The sequence below is a fragment of the Lissotriton helveticus genome, chromosome 4_1 (genome assembly GCF_964261635.1).
Source record: "Lissotriton helveticus chromosome 4_1, aLisHel1.1, whole genome shotgun sequence".
Lineage (NCBI taxonomy): Eukaryota > Metazoa > Chordata > Amphibia > Caudata > Salamandridae > Lissotriton > Lissotriton helveticus.
This window is the reverse complement of record NC_136063.1, coordinates 1,502,208,136-1,502,228,712: the sequence shown is the minus strand read 5'-3', so window position 1 is coordinate 1,502,228,712 and position 20,577 is coordinate 1,502,208,136. Positions and strand designations below refer to the sequence as shown.

Sequence of the window (20,577 nt, the reverse complement as noted above, 5' to 3'; positions counted from 1 at the left end):
CTTCTCCCCTCCACTATGCCCTCCTGCCCATCTACTAATCCTTTCGGTTGTATAGTACAGCATACCAATTGTACGAAATTGCTGTAGTTGTAAACTCACAGAGTGGATTGAATCACCAATATTGCCCAAAGCTTGTGCAATCATACCAGATGTTATATCCAAATTCAACATTTGACGCCATTGTAATGCTAAATTTTCACACCCATCAATTTTAAAACTGGTCAGCAACTTATACATATTACTTATAAGAGATTGTTTTCTCCTCATACAAAAGATCCCAAATCAAAGATTTTGTAATAAAGTTTAGATCAACATTTTTCTGGAGATAATCCCTTATCTGTACATATTTAAACAGATGATTAGTAGGCAATTTATATTGGAATTGTAACGCTTCAAATGATTTAATTCCTCTAACATCATACATATCACCCAGATATACGATCCCATACTTAGACCACGATTTGCCTCTATTATCCTGAAAGATTTCTGGCAGCATTGGATTCCCCCAGAGTGGGAGCTTAGTATGAATTACAGGCAGAGTACATTTGACGCCCATAGCCCGCCATATAAAAACACTATCTCTAATGGTCTTAAATTTAACACGTTTAAAGTAGTTTGGATCATTAATACGGTATTAAAAAAATGAGCTGTCATCCCGCAGGATCAGTCGATATAGAGAATCCCTCTGATCATTCCCCAAAAGAATACGAAAAAGTCCTGCAAACGATGACCAAAAATAAAAACTAAAATCTGATAACCCAAGACCACCATTTTTGTAAGGTAATTTGAGCAAGTCAATAGCCTGGCGAGCCTTCTTAAAGCCCCAAATGAAACAACTCAGGATTCCATCCAATTAAAAAAAATATATATTAGAAAGACGTAAAGGAATGGACCTGAACAGATATAGAAATTTGGGGAGTATTTTCATTTTTATTAAATTACATCTCCCCATAAGCACTATATGGAGTTTATGCCATGTTTTTAAGATTTTAGCAGTTTCAGTTAATAAAGGAGTGTAATTTAGAGATATTATTTGACCTATTTTAGCAGAAATTGTGACCCCTAAGTACATAGCAGAAGCACAGCTCCCCAAAATTGGAGGGCTAGATTCCAAATTCAAAAGCACCTGTGTCTTATTGATATTTAATTTATATCCTGAAACTAATCCGAATCCAGTTGCTTGCCTCTCAATAGCTGGAACAGCTTCTACAGGATTTGTGGAAAAGATTGCCAAATCATCCGCGTATGCGGTTATTTTTAAGCTGCTAAAAGTGGTCTTTAATGCCTTAATGTTCTTATCAGCTTGTAAAGTATGTATAAACGGCTCTATGTAAAGGGCGAACAACAACGGGGAGAGAGGACAGCCCTGTCTTGTACCGCATAAAATATCGAATGGTATAGAGTATGCCCCAGAATATGAGAGCTTAGCTCTTGGTTTGCGATACAAGGCATGGACCCATTGCCTAAACTGTCTCCCAAGACCGAATGCACTTAATGTAGCCCATAGAAATTCCCACCCAATCTTGTCAAAAGCCTTTTCGGCATCTAAAAGAATCATACCGAGACCCACCCCCCTCTTTTTCTGCATAATAGAATGCCCCAATACACCTCTCGTACGCTCATGACGAGCTGAGCTCGTCATGAACCGCGGGTTTTTAAAAACTTCAGCGCTCAGCGGGAAAATGCGCCGCACGCATGGTGTTAAGAAAAAAAACAATCTGGGTCATGTTCCACGACTCCGGTGTCATACTATCTATGCCAATCTGTTGAATAACTAAGCTAAATTGTGCTAGCAAAGTGTTTTTAAACACCTTGTAAAATTCAATTGGCAGAGAATCTACCCCTGCGGCTTTGCCTGAAGGTAACGAAGAAATAGCTGCTGCTATTTCTTCCAGCGAAATAGAATTATCTAACGAAGTTGCCTCGTCTTCACTTAGAGCCGAAAGATTACTCTCTGTAATATATTGTATAACATTTCCTGCATCGACGGTAACTAAGGATGAGTAAAGGTTCTGATAGAAAAGTGAGAACTGTTCCAGAATCGCTTTAGTATGACTATGGACAGTAATATCTGCACTTATGAATGCCTTAATTTTAGTTTGGACCTTAGCATCAGCAATTTTCTCCCTAAATATCTTTTTCATTTCTATTCTAGCATCCGGTAAAAGAAGTAATAGTTGATCCTGATCTGATTGACCGCATATTATTGCCTCAGCATGTTGTACTTCCCTGCTTTGTAAAGTTGAGATTAGTTTATCTATATCACTTTTCCTCTGAAGCAGCTTCCTACACTAGCGCAGAGCTAGAATTTGAGGCAATTTTATTTAAATTGGATCTTGGGAGTGGGTTCTTTTGATTCATATGTTTGAGGGTCAAGTGTTGCGACCTCTGCTGTTGAAATAACAATGCGAGTATTTTATAATTATTTTGGGGATAAAACTCATATCAGTTGTGATATTACCAGGATGCAAAGGTCAAAAAATGCCTGACACAGAAAAACCGAAATGAAAACGAATGGATCTTCCAATAATTTAAGATATGGACTCAGAATACAACAGAGTGATAGAGAGAAGTATTGGAGAAGATACGCCAAATTCCTGTGTCCGGTTTACACGGTCTTCAAAGATTAATATGGGCGAAGGCTAGAGGTGAAGAGTACGTTAGCCCCATTAACTCCTCGGTATACCCACCACCAACACTTCTACACACACTCGCAGATTCTAGTCATCAACTATCTCTGCACCCTCTTTTCTGCTAGTTTTAGAAGGAAGCGGAATGTTTTTTCTTCAGACGAAATCCCCACTTCTTCTAGGGAAACCTAGCTTCTGTCTACCTGTCTAGCTCTTGGCAAACCCACCATGCCTAATCCATTAAATAGTCTCATATCAGGCCCTCTCTCTCAGCTAATTACAGTGACACATACATTTTTAGAGTTGTTGCTATAGAAAGTCGGCAGTGTTCCCTCTGCCTCTAGGCTGTGTCTCTGTAGTGTTACCCATAGTGTTGCGTGGTCAGGCTGGGCAGCCTCAATCTCCAGATTCATACTCATGCTTATGGCCTCAAAAGAAATACATGGAGCTATTCATCCACCTTGTACATGGTACCCTTACACAAAGGTTATCACAATATATTTGACACTGTCTGCAAGTCTGTTGAATCTAGGAAGGCTAAGAACAAAACAAAATGTTGGAAAAATGTGTTCTGTATTCAAGGCAAGTCCTTGTTTACTGTCTGCTTTCATACAGACCTGAGCAGGTTTGCTATTAAATTGACATTTTGACATAAAAAAGGGTGGCTTAGTAATGAATTACAGCAAGTACACAGAAGCAATTTTGCCACAACAATCAACGCCACATACCTGCAGTGGATTGTGTGCATGTGTCGACTGTTTCTTTTTCTTCCTGTGCTTTTTCGAGCCATACACACAGGCATGTTAGTCGGGCAGAAGTGTCTACTTCACACAACAAGGATGGTGGCTCCTGGATCTGGAAAAACAACGATTGGTTTAGGACCACTTTATTTTCTTTTGCATTCATTCATCTGAAAGTTGCTACAATTCCTTTATGCTAGTAACAAGACAGGGTGAGGCTCTAATCAGCAAGGCTGAGCCCAATAAAGTAGAACAACAAGAAAAATGCCAATGCGGATATCTGAATTTAAACCCCAAGTTTCCTGGACTGCAAAGGCGAATGTACAATGCGACCAAATGCTATTTAATAGCTCTTTATTTAAACCAATCTTCTCTAAAAGGTCATTTGAAATTCAAACAAGAATCACAATTAAATTATAAACCAACAGTGGAAATGGACACTAGACATTGACAAAAATCACACATTCCTTCACTACACATTACTCAAGCGTTTCACAATCATACCTCACACATCCGTACAAACAAAAACTCACTCAAGTGGGGAATGGATAAACCAAATAAGGAGAAATGAGTCTGCCAACAACAATATCTACATTACAGTAAATTTAAATTACACCATATACAAATCAAAAAATTGTTTTCAATTCATTCAAGAAAACCTGTACGCAAACAAATTTAGGTGTATTGTTGCCACCAAGGTAATTGCAAACATTAATTAGAAAAAACAAGCAACATGGCATGCAAGGAAGGATTGAAAGTTGCATCTAATGTGCAGCAAATATTTGCATTAGATATTATTTAGCCTTTTTGGACTAGATCTTTACCTCATTTATGGTATACCTAGTGGAGATACTGGACTAGCTGCACCATCTCCTCCCAATGATACCGGAGAGGAGACTTAAAGAACTGGCGAGGTGCCCCTGTTGGGGCAGCTATGTACTGTTTCACAATTCTGGGTGCAACCACCCTGACCGTGACTAGTTCATTAAACATCTTAGTTGCACACTTAGTAAAGCATGAATTGTACTGACCTTTCAGTCTTAGATAATGTCCCCCAACCCACATGAAGCTTGACCTTGTGGTGATCAGCTGCTCTCTGAAGGACTGTGTGTTAGGCTGTCATGTAATCAGAGGGCAAAGCCTTCTCTGGAAATGGCTCAAGGTCATACTGGGAGTCAGCACTGTCATCCCCATTGTTTGATGAGACAGGATCAAAGTATGAGTCCTGTGGGTCATATTGGCTGTCGTGGTCTAAGTGCGAGTATGAGCAGAGTCCTGTTGTGCAATTGACCTGTGTGGGGATTGTGGAGAAGGAATAGGGCTTGGTGGTGGCTGTTGTGTGAGGCTGGTGTCTTGTTGCAGCATGGGAATTGGGTAGTATTGGAGGCTCTTCCAAGATGGCCTCCTCGAGGGATTTTCCTATTCTTAAGGGGCCGACATCAGTCACCTCTGGAAGCTTGTTGGTTGGCGTTGTGCCACTCGACACCATGGCAAGAGTTGAGATGTGTCTGTGCCAGCTTTAAAGCCTATTTATGAATTTAAACTGTCAGCTCATCACCTTGCGGTCTAGAAGCCTTGGCTTGGAGTTGAGCCATGATGTGTTTGGCTCAAGGCTTTCGAGTGTTAAGGGTGATTCTTGGTGCTGAGCAGGCTCGGGGGAGTGGCAGAAGCAGACTGCTGAGACCTCTTGGCCACAGTCTTTGGGACCTGAAGTCCAGCTCTGAAAGCAGTGCTCATCCTCCTACAAGACTCTTTTTCCTCAGTGCTGCCTTTGCCCTGCATGCAAATTGCTCTAGGGCTCATGATGTCTGCTGTTCCTCCATGTCGGAATTCACGGAGGAGAGTTTTGATACTTTTGCTCCTGTTCTCCAAGCGGGGATTATCATTGGGTGTCCCGTACCAACTAAGTTCTCTCGAAGGTATTCCGATCTGAAGACCAATGTGTAGTGCACCCTGTCCCACTCTCAACTGAAGGGGATAGTCTTAATTTTTAACAGCCTGTCAGGCTGAAATTACTCTTAGGGCAAAACTGGAAGGGCATTTTCAAATTAATCTACTCTTGTAGCAGTTGTTCTTATATAATCTAGCACCTAGAAATAACCTCCCAGTTTTGGTCTAATTTGAATTGTCACCAGTGGAAGTGGACCTGTAGAACCTAAAACTCAATTTATGTCACTGCAGTTACAAGGATGTTGATAGCAGCTTTAAAGTTCTAGAGCTGGTATGCCCGAACTCCATGGCAGAAAAGAAATGCGAGGTGGAGTTTTTGTCCTGGTACATTTTGGGACGGGATCACGAGATGCTTCAAAACCTCAACTTCTTTGAAGAAAAACAACTTGTGACATCCACATCCGACACTAGATGGCAGATGTGTGCAGAGCATCCGATTTAAAGTGGCCCATGTTAAAAACATTGTTACAAAAATGTTCATTTTTAGGTCTCTGTGAGAAAGTGTCATCTTTCTTGCATTGGTATGCCCCCACTTTTTGCTGAACTGCTGATGTGCTTTGACTGAGTGTGCCCTGGGCTCTTGCCAACCAGGTGCCGAGGGCCTGGGTTCCTTCCCTAAAACCGTGTTGAAGCTAAAACCCTATTGGCATCTCTAGACACCTGTCAGCCCCTAGTAAATGGTACTCTAGGTACCCAGGGCATAGTGACCAGAGAAGACCCATAAGGGCTGCAGCACTTAGTGTGCCACCCTTAGGGGCCCTGTACCCTGACACCCACACGCTGCCTTTGCAGGCTGAGTGTCTAAGTGCAGAACTAAACAGAGTCAACATGGCACACATCCCTGTGTGCCATGCCCACAAAACCCACTGCCTGGCATACCTCAGTCACCCCTCTGGCTGGGTGCCCTATACCAGCGGTGTGGGCACAGGTGCATGAGCCCTGTGCCCCTACAGTACCAAGGGGCATTCCGGGGCACTGTAAGTGCAGTGATGCCATTAAGAGTATATGGTACTGGGAGGTTGTCATTATGAACTCCACAGCACCATAATGGCTACACGGAAGACTGACAAGTTTGATATCAAACTTCTCAGCACATTAAACCCACATTGATGCCCCCTGAACACCTAACCTACAATCCACGTCTGGACTGGGAGGCTGCCTAGGCTGCCACACAGCAGACATGTTGCTGGACCCCTGGGTGGAGAGCCCCCCGCTCTCCTGGGCCTGCAACAATGCACATCCTGGGCGAGGTACTAGGTCTCCCCTCTACCCCCCCCCCACACCTGCCCCCCAAGATGGGCAGAGGGGACGCTTCAAAGGCCTGCCGCCTTTGTGAGCTTCTCCAGACCACTTGCTGTATTCAGCAACTGCCACCCAGCAGTTCTGACCCCCACTCTGGCAGGAAGACTGGCGGGAAACCCTACGTCAGGACGAGTGGTGTGCCAACCCCACCCCTCAGGTGGGAGAGGCGAGGTGAAGCACGACCCCGGGCTCTGGCCATCTTGAAGATGGGAGCCCTGCCCAATCACAGCTAGGCTCCTGCCCCCCTCCCACAGGAGAGGAGCAGACTAGGGGGTGTACCCACCCCAGGACAGGGACCTATTGGTCCCTGCCCTTGCCCTACCTGTAACGCTCCTAAATTCAGTATTTAGGGGCACCCTGAACCTTCCTTCCTGAGATCCCGATAAGAAAACAAGAAAGAAGATCAAGAAGAAGAAGACCTGCCGTGCAGCTGCTTACAACAGGATGACACCAACTGACTTGGCCCCAGCCCTACCGGCCTGTCGACCCTGGAACCTGCCCCTGCTAAATCCCGGCAACTCAATGACAGCAAGCTTGGAAGACCCGGAGGCCCTGCCTGCCTTGACCCTCTCAAAGACTTGGACTCCCATGAGCAGAGGCTCTGCTCCTACAACCATACCCCTGGTGCCAGCCAGGAACCGTGAATCCAGCCCACTCTGCACCCGCCGAGCCCGGCCTGTGCCAGAGTGATCAAAGACCACAAGGACGTCGCCCGGCGACTGGGAACCGAAGTCCAGTGCCCAAAGACCCTCCTCGATGACACAAACAACGCCTGCAGCCTCTGAACCAGGGACCCCTCCTACCGCGACCACCCGAGGGTAAGATTTCCCGACTTCCAAAGACACCCCTGCACCCGGTGCCCCACGGCCCTCTGTGCCCTCCTTTGGGGTACTCGCCTCTTCTCCAAGAACCCAACTTACCTCTGAAGAATCTCCGTCCCCGAGCCTGCAGCCTTTGTTCACTTTGTAACTTTCCAGTTAGCTTATATTGAGCGCCAGTAGGCTCAAAAGCACCCTGCACCCAGCCGCCCGAGTGCCGCTGGAAGAGCAACTACTACCTTACTCTACTTTCCCACTTGCCCTGAGTAAGTGACCAGGAGCTCAGCTCCTACAGCCGCGTGGCCTGCCTGCTTGCAGCCACCAATCACAGGCCCTCTACCCTCAATTGAATTGCATTGGGCCTACTCTCTCTGCACCCGGCTGCCTCTGTGCCGCTGAGGGTGTAACAACTGTACCTTTCCGACCATGGGAGACCCCGGAGTCTATGCCCAGAACCTAAACCTCACCAGTCGAGTACTCACCTGAAAGCCGATAACTCACTTTCCTTCCATAGGCTAACATTGACTGGTTTTCACTGAAATTTCTTCTAAGTATGGAGTTTTTAAATATTTCTCTAAAATCAGCCGAATAACGATTTCCGAAATACTCACCCGGGATCAGGAGAGAAGTCAGTGCTGTACTTTCTATTTCAGTGCTGAACCGCAACAGTAATCGTAACGGTACGTACCAGTTACCTGCATTTTCTACCATAGGAATCAATTGACTATTTTTCTCTGAAATTTCTTCTAAGTGTCGATTTTTGCAAATTACAAATATTCCTTAAAAATCGTACCAACTACTAAAACGTAAATACTTACCTGTCTTAGGTAGAGGTCCCAGTGCTGGACCTAGGAGTCCAGTACTGGATTACAAAAGTAAGGAGAACCTACTTTACTTGTGACTTGAATTTCCTTCAATAGGATAACATTGCTAGTTTTTAAGTAACAAAAACCTACTTTACCTGCGACTTGAATTTCCTTCCATAGGATAACATTGCTAGTTTTTCTCTGAAAAGTTTCTAAGTGCCAACTTTGAAAATACATTTATATCCTTTAAAAATTACAACTGTAACCAAAATGCTTTTACTTAACTGTTTACAGCTTAGGTCCCGGGACTGAATCCAGGATCCAGTCCTGTGGTTGGCAAAGTAATCAATTGCATTTTTATAGAAAAACCCATTGAGCTCAATGTTAAATTGTGTTTAGAATTGTGTTGCCTATTGCAACCCCAGTAACTATTGTACTTATCAAGTCTATTGCCTCTCTGCAAAGTAATTACCAAAAGTCACTCATATTGAGAAAAGTATATTTTGATACCTGTTGGTTCTAAAATAAAACAACTATATCTTATGATATAAAAACAATTGGCCTAGAGTTCAGTTCATGTGAGTGAAACCTTTTGCTGAGTGTGTACACCAAATGCTTTACACTGTCCTCGGATACTGCCTTACTGCTCGACCAAGCTACTACTTTAGAGAGTAAGGTCAGATCTGACTTTAACCTCTGTTATACCTCTGGAGATTGGGGACTCTATACACACTGTACCTTACTTTGGTCCAGTATATATAGAGCCACTTTCTTACAGTCTCGTCTAGGACAGCACATGCACGCGGTCTTTGAGACATTCTGTATCTACAAAATAGGCTTCAAGCACCACCCATCTTTTTCATTGGTTCCTCTTACTGACCTTTGTAAATGTCATCTTTTGTTTCGTGAATACGTTTAGTAGTCCATCCTTTTGGACTTTTGTACCATCCCAGGAGGACTGCCCCTGTTACAGGTGCACTTGCTCTTCAAGCTATTTAGGATGCTTTGAAAGCGCTCTTTTTTTGCTCTGCTTGGCTTGCTGCGCTCGCTTCAGGCAGCACTTAATCTCTTGATCAGTGCAACACACCATGCTTTATCTTGAAGTATGGCGGCTACACCTTTCTTTTGTTCTGCACGGCGCAGCTTACCTACCTCTATTTTTAAGACACCGTAACATATTTTCATATGATGCTTTTTGCATGATTTACAAGGCTGTATATTCTATTGGCTTGCCTTGTGCACCAAGGGCTCTTAAAAGACAGAGACCGTCTCTGGCTCGGCATGCTCAAAGTAAGCTAATCTCTTGTCCTTTTATTCCAATGCCGCCCTGTATGGTTCCTAATGAGTACTGCAATATGAAAGAGAAACTTAAGACGGACTGCAAGGCTGGCGTCCATCCATCTTATTGGTTGAATGTGCTGTAGTCGGAAATGGATGGTGTTCAGTTTGCTCTTCCACGTACCCCGGTTTATCTGCCTGGTGGTGATCCAGAGGTCTCACCGCTTGTCGGGGGAGACCCAGGCAGTTCTGGCCCACCACGGGCAGCCGCAGCCCCCAGCCTGAACACACGCAGTTTCAGTGCCAAGCTGACAACTGCACTGGGCTGCCTATGGGATCGCTGGGGTACCTTGGCTGCTGCGCGGCACCAGGAAGTGCTGCTGAGGCCTGAGGAGCTGTCCTCCCTTCAAAAGGCAACAGTTGGAGGTGGGAGACCCTGTGCTGCCAGCGGGTCCAGTTTGCTATTGGCATCTCTTGCTTCTTGCATTCTTGGGGTTGTATTTTCAATTTTAAGCCAGAGAATATTGGAGTTTAAAAACCCTAACATGCAAAGTGCCTATCAATAAAGACATAAGGCTGGTGGGAGTGTCCCTATTGGCAGCTTCAAGGGTGGAGGGGTGCACCTCATTGCAGCTGTTGAGAGGGGCACGTTAGGATTGGTAAAATTCCAAGGGATGTTCTTTAAAAAAAAAAGAATAATAATCTGTGTACATCAGCACCTTTATTATCAATGGCAAATATGTAAAGTCAGATCTTCTTGCTATAAGTCTCAGAGTAATAACCACCTTTGTGTCTTCAGTATAAACTTCCTGGACCTTTAAAGCTTGCAGAGAGGAGCAGCAATAGCACCTTACTAGAAGAGTGCTCCTTCTCTGCCCTTCTTTTTTGATGACATGGTGGCAGTACTTGGACTTCGCTTCTGGCTCAATGGCTGTAGTTACTTGCATGGTTTCTTTCAAGATCTGAAACCTTACAATTTGAGTACCCACATAGATAATTATACATTATGAGGCTTGAGCCTGTGTGAGTGGTGCAACCTGGGGTTCATTCCTGCTATTTAAGGACAACCAGCATTATCTCTGTAACCCGAGATACGTATAACTCTGCTGTCTCAGGCAGGTGAGGTCTGTGTAACATTGGTGATAGCTATGAAACGACCACACATGCTGGCTGTAGCATTCTGCCCTCCTAGGGAGCCTGCACCCTTCGCTTAATCTTAGACACTGGTTTTCTGTACCCCTGTGCAACTGTGTAACCTAAATTCTAACTGTTAAGCTTGTATGCAATGCGTATTTTCGTTAGACTTGTGTGCAGTGTGTTCTAACTTTTTCTTTCTATAATATGAAATCTTGGTTTAGCAAGGTTTTCTTACGTCTAATTATGTGACTTAAGTTACTCTGTCAAGAGCACGTCTGTGATCATGAGTACACAGACCGGGCATCCGCATGCAGCGCCTAGCAAAAGAGGGTGGAGGGCCACTGCGATGCGGACTTGCGAGCCTCTGCGGATAGCATGCAACATGTGGGACCTGTGAGTCTGAGAGAAGACTCGGATTTTAAAGGGGCCCTTATAAATAAGGAGTGTGACGCTTTACTGGAGGAGTTGAGGTGTTGGTTGCAGGACCTCCACAAAAAAGATGTAGCGGTCAATGGATGCATCAGAATGATTGGTGTGAACGTCAGCTTGCAGGAGTTGCTGAACACATTTGAAAAGGTAAGGAAAGCTGGGTGGGTCATGCAACTGCTTGTGAGACAGGAATCTCAAGATGACCAATAGAAGCCAGAGTACTTCTCCTGTCTTGCATCTATAGTTTAGAGTCTTTCCTCTTTCTCAGCACCGTAAAAAACAGAATGGAAATTAAAAGAAAGCGGAGGCGTGCCCTGCATACTGCACCTCAGATATCAGCAGCAATATAAGTATGTACTGTGTCATGCATGGGAAACTAAGTCCTGATAAAAGCCTGCGTATGTACCCATTCATCCTTCAGGAGTCATTCACAGGACTACTCTTGGGGAAACAATGGCGCATAGAATCCACTACTCTTCGAAGATGCACGCTAACGGCAGTGCTGTATACATGCAAGGTGAGTTTCCCGTTTTTTCTTCTTCTCCCGTGCCTCCTAGTCCAAGCTACAATTCCCTTGGTGTGCTGCAGCGTCCTTTCTGGAAAGGACTCTTGCCGTGGTTTTTGTTTGTCGTAAGTTCAAAATCTGCTTTTTTGGGAGGTTTCAGGGCACACTGAAAAGCACATTTGCAAGTGATTAATGTCAGACCATCTAATGGCAGAGTGGAGAGGAGCGTCATCTTTTCCTTTTAACATATAACCTGTTGCACTTCTGTGAAAGGTGGGGTAGGGCCAAGATTGCACGCTCTCTTATTCCTACATTGTCTAGTAGGTTGTGTTTTCTAGGCACTTCTGATTTCTTCATTTGTTGTTTTGATATATATATATATATATATATACGAAGGAAAAGCCAGTGAGGTAAAAAATGAAGGCAGCGCTGGAAGGGATTTGGTCGGGGATGATTCCCCTTCCAATCGTTCAGTTTGCAGAAGCGTGTAATGTGAGCAAAGGTGTCATTTGAGCATTGTGCTGTGACAAGGAACCCTGCCTGATTACCACTGGGATGTTAATAACATTTACCACCGTGAATGCACAAGGGTAAAAAACAGCGTAATTTTGCTGACAGAGACTATGAGGGATTTGCCATCACTTACCCAGATGAAAACGGTGCATTCTGGAAGTTGTATGAGAAAATCAGTCAGGTGACCAGGACCGTTATAAATTTGAAGGCACAGACACTATTGGTGTGATTCCTGCCCGTGATCAAGGCCAAAAGGTGCCGAAACTAGTTGGGAAAAGATGGAATGCTGTGCTGTGAGCTCCATTAAAAGCCTTCCTGTTCACTGAAATGGGCCTCTTGCTTGGTGTTTCTTTGAGTGGAATTGCCGGGTTTCTCCGTGCCCGGTTTGAAGAGGCCGCCCTGAAGGGTCGGGGGCTCCCCTACTGGAGGTGTTTTCGTGGATATTAATAGAGGGAGCATGACCCACACGCTGCCATCAGTCCTACGAAGGAAAAGCCAGTGAGGTAAAAAATGAAGGCAGCGCTGGAAGGGATTTGGTCGGGGATGATTCCCCTTCCAATCGTTCAGTTTGCAGAAGCGTGTAATGTGAGCAAAGGTGTTATTTGAGCATTGTGCTGTGACAAGGAACCCTGCATGATTACCACTGGGATGTTAATAACATTTACCACCGTGAATGCACAAGGGTAAAAAACAGCGTAATTTTGCTGACAGAGACTATGAGGGATTTGCCATCACTTACCCAGATGAAAACGGTGCATTCTGGAAGTTGTATGAGAAAATCAGTCAGGTGACCAGGACCGTTATAAATTTGAAGGCACAGATACTATTGGTGTGATTCCTGCCCGTGATCAAGGCCAAAAGGTGCCGAAACTAGTTGGGAAAAGATGGAATGCTGTGCTGTGAGCTCCATTAAAAAGCTTCCTGTTCACTGAAATGGGCCTCTTGCTTGGTGTTTCTTTGAGTGGAATTGCCGGGTTTCTCCGTGCCCGGTTTGAAGAGGCCGCCCTGAAGGGTCGGGGGCTCCCCTACTGGAGGTGTTTTCGTGGATATATATATATATATATATATATATATATATATATATATATATATATATATATATACATATATATATATATACACACCTTTTAAACCCCCATCCACGTTCGTTCCCAATATGCCCAGAGATGCTATTGACATTTATCAAGATAGACTGGTGGCTGAACTTAAAAAACTACAAATCAAAACAATGAAACAACACAAGAAACAAGACCACAGAATGAGAGCATATCACACCCTTATGAATAAATTACAAAAGGAGACTAAGATTGTTGTCAACCAATCTGACAAGGGGGGGGGCAACATAGTTCTCTGGGCAAAAGAGGATTACATACATGAGGCATATCATCAACTCAATGACCTTACTTGCTATAGTAAAATTGACATCAGAGCTGTGAAAACTATAGAAGATGTATATGCGAAGAAACTACAACAATGGAAGAGGGAAGGTTTAATTTCCAAAGACGAACTGAAATTTTTGCACAAACAACATCCAGTGATTCCTAACATTTATTTTATTCCGAAAGTGCATAAACAGACCGCTCCAGTGCCAGGAAGGCCGATAGTGTCCGCCATAAATGGCATTTTTGAAAATACATCAAAATACATCGACTTTTATCTACAAGATTTTGTTCTAAAACTACCTGCATATCTCAAAGACTCCACGGATTTCTTACATAAACTTAATCAATGCACTTGGTCTGCTGATCGTCTTCTCATCACCATGGACATCGCCTCGCTTTATACAAGCATTGATCATAAGGATGGCATCAGAGCGGTAAAACATTTTCTTGACCAGAGACCTATAGAATTTCATTGCCACAACATGATGCTGTTATCCATGATAGAAGTATGCTTAAATAATAATGTATTTTTATTTAACAACGAGGTGTTCAAACAGCAAAGAGGGGTGGCGATGGGGGCATGTTTTTCCCCCACTTATGCGGGTTTCCACGTAGGGTGGTGGGAGGAGCATGTCCTCAAAGTTGCCCATAAACCATGGTGGGAAAGGAATATCATCGAATACTGGAGGTATATAGATGATATTTTCATCATATGGCAGGGTAGCGTGTTGGAAGCTGAAACGTTTGTTGAAAATATTAACAATAACTGTTTGAATCTTCAATTCTCAGCAGAAATCAGCAAGGATGTGGCCACATTCCTTGATGTGCATGTAAAAATTATCGATGGTAAAATTACCACAGGTTTGTTTAGGAAAACTACCTCAGGGAATACCATCCTCCATGCCCACAGCTTCCACCCCAAACATACCATAGCTGCCATCCCATATGGTGAATTTTTAAGAATTCATCGATCATGTAGTACCACGGAAATAAGAGACTATCATCAAGAGAAATGTAGACGACGACTCCTAGTTAGGGGTTATGATGACAAAAAATTACTTTCTAGTATGAAAAAAGCTAACAGAATGGATAGACGAATACTCCTTGATCCCCTTAGACCTAGTACTAATGTCTCCCTTTCAGAGGCTCGGGACTGTAATACTATATGTCTGATAACGGGATATAGCCGCCAGGCCAAAGCAATAAACAAACTGATTAAGCGGGAATGGCCTATTATCCTGACTGACAATGTCCTTAGAGACATTATGCCACAATCCCCCACTGTTACCTTTAGAAGGGCATATTCCATGCGTAACAATTTGGTTAGGAATAGCCCTGAAACACCCGCTGACAATTGGCTATCTCCTCGTAAAGGATTTTTCCGGTGTATTAGCTGCAGAGCATGTAAATTCGGTGTAAACACCAGATCTTGCCCGACACCCTTTGACATCCAACCCATCATGCTCAAATCCCACTACACTTGCCGCACTGAGCTAGCAGTATATGTATTACAATGCAGCTGTAACCTGATGTACGTAGGTAGTACAAAAGGGGCGGTATATTTACGCATTCTCCAGCATTTACGGGCCAGTCAATGCGGATTTCGCCTATCCAGTTGCTAGGCACTTTCAATCTGTTCACAACCAGAATTTAAACCATCTAAAATATTTTGTGATAGATGCTATTGTCCCTAATAAGAAAGGTGGAGATAATGAAAAACGTCTACGTCAACTGGAATCAAAGTATATTGTCATGCTCAACAGTAAACATCCGGGGGGATTGAACATAGGGGAAGACCTTCGTAATTTTTTATAATTACCATTATGTTTATAGCTTTTTTATTGGTATCCATAGGATTGATGGCTTCTGTATAAGTAGCAAATGCTAACTATTGTGTTGATTTAGAATTTTGCATTTTGTGCCTATGGATATGCATAACTAGATCGTATGGTCTTCAAAATCAAATAGTCTACATGTTTTTCCTCCTCTTCTGTTAGTTGCAACAGTATTGTCTAGCTCAATTACAATAAGATCCTGAAAGTCAGAAGATGAATGAAGTAAATTTGGGCACATAGAGTTCTTCATACACATACAGTATATATTCACACTTTAGCACTTTATGTTACACATATCACATTTTTACGGCTCTCATGATATTTGTATGAGAAGTTCCGTTTTTAAGCCTTCACTGTTTATTAGGAGTGTCAAATTAATAATACTTTACCATCCACTGTTTCAATCAGGTTTAGTTGGGCTTTTTTTCTTTGGTCAATACACGACAATTAATATATTGTGGGGTGAGATGGTTGGTAGGCCTAAATACCTTTGGCCATACCACCATGTCCATCCGACATGATATGATCACGTTCGAGTTATTTTATATAAACATTCCATACTAGGTACCATGGGGTACAGTATATCTATGGAATCAACCCGGACGATGATCATACACAAATTGTGTTTTGACATTCCCCATACAGTAAACTTAACAAGTTGTCAATAGGGGAATTTAAACTTTAAACTTTATTTGTGTTGTCTGACGTATTTGTACGATTATTTGCCCACCAACCACAAAACAACATGTATCAACATCTTATCTTATACACAGATTGCATCAAGCGCATTAGTGACAGGAAAATGTATTTATTTCCACTTTCCGTGTTCACATCGCCATGTACCAAAATATATTAGTGTACTTTGCATTTATGCATTGAATAAGTATATTGTGCATACTTTCTTAAATTATTGTTCTGATGTTAATTGTATGCATATGTACACTGTTGCAAACGCTATAATTATGTTTGTAAATTTGGTGAAAAAATTTCGTTTGTTTAAAATCATGGCATTAAGATTTACGGTTTGATGTGATTCAATTTGATTTTACTTGATGCAATGTTTTTGACTCACATGTGAGATGGTTATGGTACACATTCGTATTCCACCTCTTTACCATTACAAAATGGCGCCTGTATATTGGGTTTGGGATGTGACTTACTATGTTAGTCCACCATCGATGTTTAGCTTTTGTTTAGGCGCGAAATTCAAATGTGTTCTTACTGTGTATATATACGTGACCTCCATTTCACTCGCTCATCAGTGAGCAAGGACGTAAGTCCGAAACGCGTCTGATGACTGGCACCACCATCACCATTTGTTGGAAATAAATTTTTCGAAATGAAGTCTGGCTTGCGGTAATTATTAAGGAGTCTGTGTACTTGTTTGCTGGCTGACGGCTGCCGCCGGCAACGCGTTGGATTTATATATATATATATATATATATATATATATATATATATATATATATATATATATATATATATATATATATATATATAATTTTTATGCTATTAAATTAAATGCTATGGTATTTACAATCTTGTGCAATATAAAGTTTACCTGCTGCTATGGGGATACCAATGATAGGAATTTGTATTGGTTTTAATCTTTATAGCCTGTATATGTGTTTTAAATTGAGCGGATTTAAAACCATAATCAATGTTCTTAATTATTTAGTTTTATATGATTATTTATAAGAATGGACATTGTTTTTCTACATCTGCTTTTTAAGCAGGAGTAAAATAACTGTTTGTCATTTGCAGGTATAGATTTGACTTTAAATTGAAGTCGACCCTATGAGATGTAGTTTGTCAGATTTTGCACATAATTTATAAATTATTTATGGCACTATACTCAATATTAAAGAATGTATTTATTTATTGTTGAGACGACATTGCAAAAAACATTTATTAAGGATGTTTTCCCTGTCCATTACAAAATGCTGCACTGTCACTTTAAAATGGTGGAAAGTACCTGCTAGCGTGTCATGTGATCAAGGTCCCACGAGGATCGAAACGCGTAATGGTGGCGGTGCTGGGCTTTCAATAAACACAAAATAGCACCGAAATATCGGGTTCGCTTCATCTTTTTCCAGGAAACGTGTGGAGCTTAGACGAGTACGTGGAATGCTATTTGGCCGGGTTGGCTTCCCCGGCGTTGGAGAAACCCCTCCTTCAATTTTGGGCCGTACGGCAGGAAGCAACTGTTCTGGAGTTTGTGCCGGGATACAAAGAGACTCAGTGCATGAGTAACCGTGGTTGCCCCTGTCTAGCAAAGACAAGCCTCTACATCGTAGCAGAGAGGAGCTGGAATTGTTCGACATCGGCTCCCGATGCAGAGCGAAGGTAGGAGTGAATGCATGAGACGGTGAAGGAGTGTGTTGAATAAACGCAAGCGCCTACATTGTTGACGAACGCAAGCGTTTACATTGCCCCAAGTTCTTAAGCACCATGTCCGCCGACACGCTACGAAGTCGAGAAGCGGCATCGCAAGATATGTTTGATAATGCCCCGAGTGGGGAACAGTTGCCCAGTTCCACCATATTGCCTGCAAAGGATCCCAACCACAGCATACGGGATCGCTTTAAAAAACTTGAGAAGCTTGTGAAGTCGGAGCAGGTGAAATGGTGGGGGCACAGGTCGCTTAGCCGGTACCTGGAGGTTGGACGGATACTGCGGGAGTTGCGCATCATGCTGGCCCACAGCTATGAAAACCCGGACCCGTTGATGCTCTCAGAGTGGGCAGAAGTTAATTTAGAATCATTGAGATGGCTGGTAGTGCTCTTAGTTAAATATGCTGAGAGCGACCGGGAAAAGTTGCAAAGGGAAATAGATATCGTCAACGATGAAATTAACAAAGTGGAGGTAACGGACACTATTGAGAAATTTAGAAAAGACATATTGGCATGCTTATCCCGGGAAGAATAAGTTATCAAAAAGCGAAAAGCTTTTAAGTTTCAGCGGGATAAGCTGGATTAGGAACATGGACAGATTTTTACTTTCTCGAGGAAATACGATGGTGTCAAAGCAAACAAAAAAATCGGATCAACCTCCACCTGCCCAACCAATACAATCAAAAGAAATGTCATCTGCATTGTCGATATCTGCATCTGATTTAAGTTCTGCGATAGACAGCGGATCTGACATTGAAGCAACAAGAGCGCAACGGTTGGGGTTTCGAAAATACACCCTGGCACAAGAGGTGGACTGTCTAAGACAGGACAGGCGTCAAACACTACGTCCACGTGCCCAGGGTGCCAAGAAAAACCAAAAAGAAACAGAAAAAGATGGGAGCATAGACAGTGCTGCAAACAACGCAGCAAAAAAGCAGTTCACCAAAAAAACAATGGAATCGGAAATAAACAGTGATACATGGGCCAGCAAGGCACAAACGGTCATTAATCTTACAAATAATCCCCTGACTGAAGATGAAAATTCAATATTGTCTCTTGGCCTGTCATTTAGCCCCAGAAGTGATTTTAGATATGCAGACTGCCGCATAGACATGTACAAGTTTGTGCACAAAATCAAGTTAAAGAAATTTCACCTCTTACAAGGTCCAATGAAATCTAAACAGTTATCAGTACCTGAAGGCAATGTCGGGAGTCCATCAGTCTTGACAGTACAAGATGCTGAATTAATGAGGGACCTCCGCGAATTACAACTTGAAACGACAATGGGGTCTTATAGTCAAGTTGCCAAAGATCAAGTGAAAGCACCTTTGACTCCTTTTAAACCAAAATCTAAGTTTTGTCTGGTGCTACTGAGAGACAATATTGACGTTTTCCATGAGACAGTGATACAGGAACTTAAAATTCTCCATAAAAGACAATGTCAACTTAAAAAGTGTTACACTGCCCGTGATGATTCTTATTTCAAGCTGATGAAAAAAATACGGCTGGATGATAATTTTATTGTGCGCCAAGTGGACAAGGGCGGGAACATTGTCCTATGGCCGCGCAATATGTACATGGCAGAAGCCCTTTTAAAGCCAAATGATAAAAATAGCTATAAGCAGAGTGATATGGTAACAGTCAAATCATCTTGGGACTCTTTTTACTCCAGCTTATTAGCATGGAAAAGATTTGTTGTCTATGGATGAATTTCGGTTCCTGAAAAATTATCACCAGGTGATGTCGGTGGTATATTTTATACCCAAAGTACACAAAAATGTTGCCAAACCATCGGGAAGGCCCATCATATCGGCCTGTAACAGCATTATGGAAAACGCCAGTAAATACGTGGATTTTTGCAGGAACACGTGAGATCACTATCATCATTCATATTGGATACAGGGGATCTTCTACGCAAATTAGAGGAAGTGACTTGGCAACATGATTACTTGCTCATCTCTTTGGACTGGTCGTCATTGTATACTTTTATTCACCATAGAGATGGACTAAAGGCTGTAGAGCACTTTCTGAAAAAGAGACCCATTTGCTTTGTTGAACACAATAAGATGTTGATGGCTATTATATCTATGTGTATGGAAAAAAAACATATTTTTGTTTCAGAAACAAATATACCAACAAATCAAGGGTGTGGCGATAGGGGCCTGTTTCTCCCCCAGTTACGCATGTTTACACCTTGGGGCTGTGGGAGGAACAGGTCCTAGCGCCGACATTTGAGGACATCCTGAACAATCAAGTTATACGTTGATATAGATTCAAGTTATACGTTGATATAGATACATAGATGATTTGCTCATAATATGGAAGGGGTCAGAGGAGGATGCTGTCCACTTTATAGAGCAAATTAATGACAACAACGTGAACTTGCATTTCACTAGCCAGATCAGTCACAACTCCATTTGTTTTTTGGATGTAGAAGACATTTTCATCAAGGATAATTGTCTGCACACAAGGCTACACCGTAAGAGTACAGCCGGCAATTCATTGCTGCATGCGGACAGTCATCACCCAGCGCACTTAATTCGCAGCATCCCCTTTGGGGAGATGCTGCGTATCAGGAGAATTTGTAGTTCGGATGATGACTGTTTAAGTGCTCAGCGAGATTGCAGTGCTAGATTCATTGACAGAGAATACACTCCCAGTGTAGTCGATAAAGCTATGGCTAGAGCCAACGAGCGAGGTAGGGCACAAGCTTTGAAGGGTAAAATACTTAATGACAACCTCTCTATGAAAGAACAGCCCATGAGACTTATCTTAACATATAGTAACCAACATCGTACTATTAGAAAGATAGTCAACAAGAATTGGGCTTTAATAAGAAATGATCCAGTCTTGGGTGAG

At 42.7% G+C, this 20,577-nt stretch overlaps 1 protein-coding gene across 3 annotated transcripts in view; it reads right to left on the bottom strand.

The window, feature by feature from the left end:
- Positions 1-20,577, bottom strand: part of PAK1IP1 (PAK1 interacting protein 1) — a 210,541-nt gene that overhangs the window by 24,609 nt on the left and 165,355 nt on the right. For all 3 annotated transcript variants that reach the window (XM_078688087.1, XM_078688088.1, XM_078688089.1), the window contains exon 9: positions 3,359-3,485. In XM_078688087.1, the coding sequence (XP_078544213.1) occupies positions 3,359-3,485 (127 nt within the window). The remainder of the gene's footprint in view (positions 1-3,358; positions 3,486-20,577) is intronic.